This window comes from Dama dama, chromosome 12 (genome assembly GCF_033118175.1).
Source record: "Dama dama isolate Ldn47 chromosome 12, ASM3311817v1, whole genome shotgun sequence".
NCBI lineage: Eukaryota > Metazoa > Chordata > Mammalia > Artiodactyla > Cervidae > Dama > Dama dama.
This window is the reverse complement of record NC_083692.1, coordinates 86,136,905-86,147,500: the sequence shown is the minus strand read 5'-3', so window position 1 is coordinate 86,147,500 and position 10,596 is coordinate 86,136,905. Positions and strand designations below refer to the sequence as shown.

The following is a 10,596-nucleotide window of genomic DNA, read 5'->3' as shown; positions in this document are numbered from 1 at the left end:
CATCTGCTATTGAGGAAGGTCTGGGTGGATGGGGGCAGGAGGGAAGATGACACCTGAGTTTGTGCTGGGGCCTCAGGCTGGTCCCAGGGGCTTTCTCCTCTGCCCTCCGGGCAAGCCTCCCCACTTTTTCCTGATAGAGCATCCCTTCCCCACCCCACTTGGGCTTCTCTTCGCCAGTTCCAACCCTGAGTCAGGTGCTTCCTTTACCTGAATGCTCAGAATAGCTTCAGTGGGGCCCAGAATCACAGGGTCGGGATGACTCTAATGGGCTTTGTCTAACCCTCTGCTGGACACCTTCTGCCATGCCAGTCCATCTGCATGTGAGCAGTTCTGACCAGGATCCTTGGCCAAATAGGTGACCCTATGGCCCCTCTTGGGCTTTTGTTTGGCCCACATGGGACCACACAGTGATCAATAGCTTATGACCCTGTGCGGGACACAGACAGGGTCACTAACAAATAACCCTCCAACTACCAACCCCCATCCCAAATTCCACCTAGTGCCTCAGCCTCCCACACTCTGTTTCCACGCTGTGTCTCCAGCCCAGCTTGGCCATGAATCCTGTGAAACTGCAGGTGGGGGAGCTGAGTTGGAGAACTGGGAGACAGGAGACCTGGTTACATCTTGGCTGCACCACTGACGGTCGTGTGACCCTGAGCAAGTCATTGCCCTTCCCTGGACAGTGTTTCCTCTTCTGCTTGACTGGGGATTGGGTTTAGATGACACTGGTGGTGCTAAGGCCCAGCTGCCCATTAGAACTCCTGCAGAGCTTTCAAAAATGCCAACGCTGGGCTCTACCATAGATAGTGATGGTGTGTTCAGGTGGGGCCCAGGCAAAGGTTTTGTTTTACACCATCATTCCCTTCTTCACCCAGGAATGAGGACCACTGGATCTGCTGATTGTCTGCAGACCAAGAGTGGGGGCTGAAGTGGGCAGGTAAAAAAACCCGAGAAGTAACTCCTTATTTATAAGTGTTAGCCCAGCAGGACCTCAGCAGGACCAATACCTTCGGCTGGTGGGAAGGCTAGGTGGCACTGGTGGTAAAGGGTCCACCTGCCAATGCAGGAGACATAAGAGACTTGGGTTTGAGTCCTGGGCTGGGACGATCCCCTGGAGGAGGGCATGGCAACCCACTCCAGTATTCTTGCCTGGAGAATTCCATGGACAGAGGAGCCTGGCGGGCTATAGTCCATAGGGTTGGACACTACTGAAGCGACTTAGCATGCATGCATGTGGAAAGGCCAATATTTTGAGTTTTGGTTTCTCGTGTTCATCAAGGGGGCTACTCCAGAGCTCAGCATCAGATGCTTGAAAGTCCCCCAGAAAGGCTCTCAAAGTGGTCTTGGGTTAGTAACTGGAAATAGAAGCATCTTCTGAATCCCATGGCTTAAAAATCTTCCCACGGTCCTTGCTATGTGCCTACAGAGCTGCTCCAGGGATCCTCTGCATCTACAGACACCAGCACTTTGCACCAGCAGCCTGTGTGTGATCTGTACCTCTCTGCCCTCACTGTGTTCCCTGAGGTGGAGGCTGGGCCTTATCTGATTTGGAATTTCCAGAACCTGGAGATGCCTGGGGTTTCGTGGGTGCTCAGTACATACTGGCCAGATGGACAACCCACTCAGTTTCTTCATGTGTCAAGAGGGATGCCATGCCTTCCTTGCCAAATGATAAGCCCGAGAGGAGAGAACTCTGTGAGAAGTGGCTCAGGCCCCACACTCCGAACGGGTCCCCTTGGTCTGATGCTGTGCTGTGGCCATCTTGAAATTCTTAATAGTCTTTAAACAAGGAGACCTGTATTTTCATTTTGCACTAGGCCCCATCGATTATGTAGCTGGTCCTGTGTATGTGGTAAGTGGTGGGAATAAACTCAGAGAAGAGCTCTGTCTACATACTATTTATGGGACTTAATGATTGCCAGCAACCACTGAATATAAGGGGCTAAGGGATCCAGGAAAAGAGCAGTTCCAGTGGATGGAGAGGAGATAGACATAGCTTTGTGGTCTTCTTCCTGGCAGCAGGAGAAAGCAGCAGTCTGAGGGCTTGGGGATGGGCAAGGCAGAGCGAATGATGGAGACTGGAGACACCCTCAGCAGTCTACGGAGAATGATTCCAAGGATCTTGTCCTACCTGCCTGCCACAGACGTAGAAAATCTACTATTAGAACTTCATTCCTTTGGCTGAAGCAATGCTTTCTCCTTAAATTCCTCTGATGAATGTAGCAAATTAGGTTCCTAATCTCATCTTTGACCAGAAGATCTGCCCTGGAGTTTCTATGTGATCTTGGGGAAATCACTTAATTTAAAGAAAGTATTTATTTATTTATCAGCACTGGGTCTTAGTTGTGGCATATGGGATCTTTAGTTGCAGTGTGTGAACTCAGGTGTGGTATGTGAACTCTGAGCTGAGACATGTGGGATCTAGTTTCCTGACCAGGAATCAAACCCTGGTCCCCTGCATCAGGAGCATAGAATCTTAGCCACTAGACCACCAGGGAAGTCCCAGAAAATCACTTAACTTTGAAAAGCCTCTTTCTCCCCTCTCTATCTAATGGACATACCTCTGACCTCAGCTAGTCTGTTCTGACTGGTAGAAAAAATGTACGGGAGTGCTCTTTGCAGACTGTTGGGAGTTACATCCACTTGCTCATTTCATGATTTTTCCATGCCCTTCCTGAGGCCCAGTCTGCAAAGAATCGAGTTCTGGAAATCTGCGGGGTCAGGATTCCTGGTAGCCTGACCCAGCTGGGTGATGCGGCTTGGGGAAGAAAGTTGTCAACCCCAGCTGCGGAGGCAGGAGCCCCTTCTCTCCGTGTCATCCTGTTTGGAATCCTAGAGCACATTGCTATAGCAACTTGCCTAACTCGCCCCACATGCCACGTGGAAAAACCTCTGCCTGCTTTAGAGCAGCATTACCAAACCACAGACTGGCTTCTCCTGTGTTACAGGATGAGGGCTCCCCTCATACACAAGGGTCTAGGTAGGAGGCATCTGACCAGTGATTCAGAAGTGAGCTAAGGGGTTGGACCGTGCCAGGAAGGTCTCTAGCCTCAACCATTTGGTCTCACCTATTTCAAATCCTAGTACCTGAAATCCCATCATTAGCCCCTTGTTCTTTGGCTCAAGCACAAACCAGTTAAAATGCAAATCCCTTTGGGTAGGATCCATGAAGCTGTCACCATTCATTAGGGCTGTTCAGCATGCATTAACTCATTGGGCCGGGAGCTCAGAGCAGGTTTTGATTAGGGGAAGCAGAGGCAGGAAAGGGAGGAGAGAAATGCCCAGCCTGGACCCTGAGGATGGGCTGGAGAGGGAGTCAGAGTGCCCAGAGTATTGGGTCTTGGGGGCAGATGGGAGAGCCCTCCTTGGCCCTGAGTAGGAAGGCAAGTGAGGGAGAGAGGCTCTCATTACAAGACATGGCATGAGGACCACTTCTCACCAAGCCAACATTCTGACTGCGAAATCACTGTCCAGCTGAGTCTGAAGGAGGGAGCAGCCTCCCTGGGCCCGTGCCCCTGTGAGGGTGGCCACTGTATACAGGCCTCACTTTCCCCGAGGACAGCATCTTCCAGGAAGAGCATCTTATTCATCTTTCTGTGCCCTCCAGGCCCACTTCCTGAAGAGACATCAGTTAGTGTTAGTAGCTCAGTCGTCTCCGACTCTTTGCAACCCCATGGACTGTAGCTCGCCAGGTTCCTCAGCCCATGGAATTTTTCAGGCAAGAATACTGGAGTAGGTTGCCATTTCCTGATCCAGGGGATCTTCCCAACCCAGGGACTGACCCAGGCCTCCTGCACTGGAGGTGGATTCTTTACCATCTGAGCCACCAGGGAAGAGACATTATGCACGGATTAAAGGCAAACACCAAACCCCACCTCTTACTCAATCAGCAAGACCCCGGATGAGCTATTTAATGTCTCATGTGTAACCTGATGATTGTGGCCACAACAAGGTCTAGCTGAGATGTGAGAAAGTGTTTGACACAGTGCTGGTATATCGATCAAGTGAGTGATGGGAAGGGTGATCCAGGAACCGCTACTGTTTGCTGAGGCAGTACTGGGTACCAGACGCTGTACCAAACCCTTGATACGAATCAACCACAGATCATCTAAAGGACACATCAGCCTGTGAAGGTGTTATTCTACCCATTTTACACATGAGGATTGAGTCTCAGAGGGGCTTATCCAGGGTCACCCAAGCAGAAAGGATTTGAACTCAGTTGGGTTCCCAGGTCACACATATGTTAATCATCACTCCTGCTCAGTAAGTGACAAGGGAAATGAGGGGCAGAGGTGGGGGGTGGGGTGGGAGGGGGGCACGTTTGACCACACTGGCTTTTTCCTCCAGGTGGGATTTTATTCATCTTGTGAAGACTGTAAGTACACACCATGAAGACACTTCATGACATTTTGTGGGGGGCTTATTTATTTTTGGTTTACAAGGTGACCAACTGCAGTCTCCTCCCCTTCTCCCCTCGCAGGTAACATTTTGGACTTTCATCTGGCGGGGCGGGGACAGTCCCGCCTAGACCACAGCTCCCCAGAGCAAGCACTTCACACTGAGGGCATGTGGGTGACTTTGGAGCTCACAATTATTTCAGGGAAAGTAGTTCCAAGTGGCCGTGAATTCCTGATGGTAGCCCACAGTCTGGTGGTGGTCGGGCAGCGTCATTAAGCTATAAGGGCAGCAGAGAGACCGTTTTCGAGATGGGTTGGTGCACGCTTCAAGCTCGCTTCATAGCTGACCCTCCCTGAGTCAGCCAAAGGCTATCACTGCCTGGGGAGGACTATCATGGATCCTTGCTCTTTATAGCTGGGATAGAACACTGTATGGAGGGTCTGAAAGCTACAGTGAGACAGTGATCTCCAAAGTCAGGCATTAAGAAGAGCAAAGAGGGCTTTTGGAATTTTCAAAAGTCCCTTCTTTATATCAAGAGCCAGGCCAGTCCAGCCCAGTGCATAGTTCTGTCCTAAGCAGTGAATAGAGAGGATGGAAGGGAAGTTCCCTGTTGCTGGAGGAAGCGATCACTACAGGAGGGAGAGGAAGAGGGTCACAGAGGGCAAAACAAAGGTGAGTTGCTGTCTGAGTTCCTCAGGGGCCCATGGCCCTGTGTGGGTGGGCTAGGAGCAATGAGGATGGTGAGGAGACAGGCTTCCCACCCACAAGGGCCATCTGTGTGGGATGGTTCTTCTCTCCAACAACACAAAACCCTCCTGCCAGGATCACATTGACCTCAAAACAGCCTCAATGGCAACCCTTCTCCCCCAAGTTTCCATTATGATCAAGACTTTGGGCCAGGCCTTTGGGGAAAGAGAAGTTCAGGTTTATTTAGGGCCCTGGTATGCATGTTTCCACTGAGCTGCCAGTATCCCAGCACTTCCTCTAGACTTCTCTTAGGAATTTGAGTTTGAAAGTTACAACTCTGCATCCTCAAATCCCTTATTCAATGGCTGTTACCTTGAGCAATGATGATGATGATGCTGGAGAAGAAAGACAAACTCCCAGATGCTCAATGTGTGCCTGGAACTTTTCAAGTACTTAATATACATTATACATCTTTGGATACTCTTTAAGTTCTATTATTAATATTATCATCCCCATTTTGCAGATGAGAAAACTGAGGCACAGGGCTGGTTAGTAACTTGCCAAGGAAACAGAATCCCAGTTATCAGAGGTCAGACCCGTTCCGGGCAGTGAAAAGCCAGGACCTTCAGCCCCACACTGTGTCTGGTCTCCCTGTGTATCATCTGTCAGGTAACAAGTGCTCAGTAATGGCTAAGGTTTTAAAAATTTTTTTTCTGCTTCCAAACTGGGAGGAATTAATTTTATTTTTAAAAATTTTGTCAAAGTATAGTTGATTTACAAGGTTGTGTCTAATTTCTTGTATATCAAAATGACTCATTCGTATATTCTCTTCCATAATCGTTAGATGGGTCATGATAGGGAAGTTCTGCTCAGTGGGTCTGCTCTCTCAGAATGTCAGTTGTAGATGTCTTTGGACTTGTCTACTTTTTTTCTGGCTTTCTTGATAGTTTTGCCCACTTCATCACCCTGCCCAGCCTGCAGAAGAAGCTCTGGAAGGATCAAGGCTCTGAACTCAGAATGAATTCATGAGGACTTCCATCCCCCTACCACCCACCCCAACTTGGCCTTTGACAAGATTCCTGCCCAGCCACACTGTGCCATCACCAGCAGGTAAGCTTCCTAGTAACCCTCACATTGAATCCATGTGATGCACAGATGGGAGATCAACATCAATCCTGTTCTGGAGCTGGGAAGATGGGCCCAATGATCTGTGTGACCCTTCTAATCTTCAGAGTCCCCACGGACCAGAGTCATCTTGGTGGTTTTCAAATACTCACCTTTGGTTTCTTTAACTACTGTAGTTCTAGGAAATGACACTCTAATGTACAAACAGTCCCACTTGAACGTCTATCCACACTCTACAAATTCCTTCAAGGCCCAGTCCAAATGCTATCTCCTCCTCCAGGAAGCCTCCCTTGCTTATTCAAGCAGAATTGAACTTCCCCTGTTTGAACTGCAGCCCTTAGCTTCTCTGTGCCACTCACTCCCCAGTGCATCTATTTCGCTTTCCCTGGTCTCACCTTGTTCTCAGCTACAGGCAGGGCCCAGACTGCATATATGCTTGGGCCCCACCCCCAGCTGCTTGCAAGCAGATGTCATTCCAACATTGATTGATATGTTTAATGAATCCCATCTTTCAAGAACTCAGACTGACCAGACATAACTCTGGAGTGGTTTTCTCCATATAAAGGGAGTTCTGAGTCACAAATCCTGTCCCTGTCCTTCACCCTACTCCCTTACCCACCATCCCCTTCATCCTTGCTTTACCATTATCATTATCAACCATTGATTCAACCCTACTGTTGACCAAGTGCTGTATTAACAACTTTTCTTATGGTGCAGCCTCACTTAATCATGCCAACCACTCAGAATTTCTATCTCCATTCACAGAGGAGGAAACCTGTTGGAGAGACTGTATAACCTGCCTAAGGTGGGCGGCAGAGCCAGATGGGAAGCCAAGACTGATTTCAAAGGCTTTGCCTCTAGTATCCTGAAGTCTCTAGCCTATAAAGCAGCTGTGTGTGGGCTCAACTGCTCAGTCATGTCCAACTCTTTGGAACCCCATGGACTGTAGCCCACCAGGCTCCTCTGTCCATGGGATTCTCCAGGCAAAACTACAGGTATGGGTTACCATTTCATACTCCAGGGGATCTTCCCAACCCAGGGATTGAAACCATGTCTCCTCCATCTCCTGCATTGCGGGGGGATTCTTCACAACTGCAGCACCTGAGCAGCCCCATAAAGCATCTACTTCAACTCAAGTTCTGATGGGCCCACGTATCTGGGATCACACAGGAGTGCATTCCCTTTTCCTGTGGCTGGATCTGCTAGTGACTTGAAGACAGTTCCTAGAGTTCCCCTCTTGCGTAAATGACCTAGAGAGGGCTTCACCTCTGCTTCCATCAGCTGGTTTCTATATATATGCTCACCTGGTTCCAGCTCTTCCCCTGCTGTTCCCAACACTCCCTCCTCCCAGCTTAAAGCATCTATGTTTGTTTTCAGCTGTGACTCTCGGATCTGAACTGCACCCCACCAGCAGAGGCCCTTTCAAGTACAGAAGCTCCACTATAGACGTCCACAAGGGTGTACAGTGTTTTCAGTGGTATCCCGGGACTGGGGTGAACTTCCTTGGGCTGGGGGCTCTCCACCTGTGCTCTTTAAGGGCGCCTCTCCCCCTGCCATCGCATCTGACTCCCACTACTGGCCCATCCCGGATCTGGAGCCCACGCAGAAGAGGAGGCTAGGCCCAGCGGCCAGTCCCGGAGGCGCTGGTCCCTGCCAGAGCACTGGGCCACGCCAAGGAGGGGTCCTGCAAGCTTTCTGGATTTGTAGAACAGCGCCTCTGTCTGCCGCCCCGGAGTGGCGGGTCTCACAAGGATGTCAGGTGCCCTGGTGCGGAGAGCCCTTTCGCTCCGGGCCGCTCTCCCCGCCGGCCCGGGGTCCCTACCGCGCCGGGACACCTGGAGCGCATTAGGCTGCGGCGCACGACGACCGCTGTCCCCAGCTTTATTGAATGAGCGCACAGTTCTGAGCGCGGGTTGACGGGCGATGGCCCGTCCCTACTTCGAGGGTCAGGTAACGTTTTCGGGGGGCCCTGGACTGCCGAGCGGCGCCCCGCCGCCTTTGGCTCGGCCACAGACGGCTCGCCACAGCCTGGGCGCCGACCGCCCCAGGGCTTCGCTCCGTCCAGGCCCGAGGGACTCTGGGCGGCTTTCAGCTCCAGGTCTCCCCCAGCACCCTCCTTCCCCTGGACCGCCGCACCCAGCTCCCGGCTCTTAGGGATGCTGCCTCCGCGAGCCTCGGCGCTGGCGGAACCCCGAGTGCCCGCCGTGGCGGTGCGGGAAGCTCGGTGGGGCCCTCGGAGAAAAGCAGACCGCCCGGAGGGGCCACCGGCCCTCGGCGCTTTTCAACTCGAGCCTCCTCAACTCTTCCCAAACACACCAAAGTCCCCGGTCCAGGCCGCCTCGGCGCGCCTCCCTCCTGTGTAGAACTTGGCGAGCCGCTTGACGGCAGCCACTTCCCGGGGGACCCACGTCCCCAAAAGCCGCGGAGGTCGGACCCTGGGAGCGCACCGCGACGCGCTCCTGGCCGCCGGACCCCAGGCCTCGGTGGGTCAGGGAGGGGCTCCCGGAGGCCAGGGTGGGGGTCAACAGGGGGACGTACCTGGCCACAGGCTGAGGGCCCAGGCCACCAGGAGGCCCCTGGGCAGGTCCATGGCCCGCGGCGCGGCGGCGGGGCCCGGTGCGGAGCGGCGGCGGGGGGCGGCGAGCCAGAGCGGCAGCCTCCTCTGCGCGGCGCCCCGAGCCTGCACTGCGCGCGGCGCCCGGTTCCCTGACAGCCGCGGCTCCTTCAGAGGAAGTGGGAGGGCTGGAGCGGCGGGGAGGGGCGCCGGGACACCGCGGGGCTCTGGCTGCGGTCCAGTCTCGGCCCCTCTGCCACCTGGGCAGGCGGCCGGCTGCGGCCTCGACGCGTCTCCAGATTTCTCCTTCTGCCCCCACCCCACTCCTGCCGTGGGAGACAATTCCAGAGAACCACCGCTCCTGGGAACCACCTCGTCAGCGCCGTGCCTCCCTCCACACCACCACCACCACCACCGAATTCAGTCTGTTCAGGAGGAGTGACTTACAGCCCCACGTCCCAGAGGAAGGGGCTTCAGAAAGCTCAGAGGGGTACCTCAGGTGACCTAGGGCCATGACTCGGGTCTCTCTTGGCCCAGAGGAGTGGATGTCCCTACAACGTCCATTTTGAGACACTCCCCTGCTCTCCTGTACCCTGGGGCTTGGAATGCAAAGCCACGGTTTTTCTCCTGAGCCTGGAATAAACGCAGATCCCCCCTCTACCTCCACGGTGTCCTCCTCACAGGCCTGAGACATTCCAAAGCATCCAGGAGCACCCTGTGCCCCTGTTAGCGTCACAGCGAAGCTCTTCTTTGGAACCCAGCTACCTTCCTTCCCAGCGCCTCTAACCACTCACTGACACTTAAATTCAATGCACATTTTTTTGCACAAGCTTTAAATCACAACCCGTGGGTGTGGAGGCTGGCCTTTCTAGAAACGGAGACATCTGAGGCAGAGGGTAGGATGGCCAGTGTGGTGAAAACTAGAGTAGAGGTCCCACCTGACTTTCTCAGAAAAACCTTCTCTCGACCCCCTCCCCAGGCCCCATCCTCAGCAGGTCAGGTCCCCAGATACATGCTCATTCTCCCCCACTCAAATCTTTTTCATTGAACTTAGTAGAAAAGCTTGACACTAATTAGTGCAATTGTTTGATTAACTCTTCTCTCCCTGCCCAGACTGAAAACATCATTGAGGCAGAAATCTCTGGGTCACACTGAGCACTTAGCCCTCAGCACTCCAGGAAAATAGTAAGTGGGTGGATGAATGGATGGGTGGATGAGGGCAGATGGTATGTGGGTGCATAGAGTGGGGATTCTGATTGAGAGGGATCAGAAGGTTTCTCAGAGGAGGTGACATTTAGGCTAGGTTCCAGAGAACTAAGTGGGTTTTGAGAAGGCCCAGGTTCACACAAGAATAGTAGTGGGCATTATGCCCGCCACTGTAATGTCCCTATCCTCTTGCTAGCTACCCTGGTTTTTATTCTGGCATCCTCACCTCTGCCATTCAGCCAGTCTTTGGAGGAAGCTCATTCTCTCTCTGGGGTGTGTGTGTGTGTGTGTGTGTGTTTGCACATGTGTTGGGGGAGGCATGTGGTTTAGGCTGAAATGAATCAGTGTATTGCCATCCCCAGTCATAGTTTAAGAAAGGGCAACATGATTTTCTGGGAAATAAGTATTCTTGCTCTTCTAAAAGAGCCCTTAGAATGAACTAGGTAAGTAAGTATTTTCTCTTCTACCCTTGCCTCCTCCCTCCCAGCTGGAGGGTCTGGAAGTTGATGGGGATCCAGGTGGGTCTGGGAAGAAGATCTGGCCTTGGGATGAGGCTGGATGACAAGATGGAGAAACCAAAGTCCCGGAGGGTCTTATTGGTCCCCTGAATCAAGTCACCCTCTCAG

General features: G+C 52.7%; 1 protein-coding gene across 1 annotated transcript in view; it reads right to left on the bottom strand.

Moving 5' to 3' along the window:
• ITGA11 (integrin subunit alpha 11) overlaps positions 1 to 8,830 on the bottom strand; it is a 133,551-nt gene extending 124,721 nt beyond the window's left edge. Inside the window, exon 1 of the mRNA XM_061157988.1 lies at positions 8,749 to 8,830. Within this exon, the coding sequence (XP_061013971.1) occupies positions 8,749 to 8,800 (52 nt within the window). The 5' untranslated portion in view covers positions 8,801 to 8,830. The remainder of the gene's footprint in view (positions 1 to 8,748) is intronic.
• Positions 8,831 to 10,596: the final 1,766 nt, after the last annotated feature.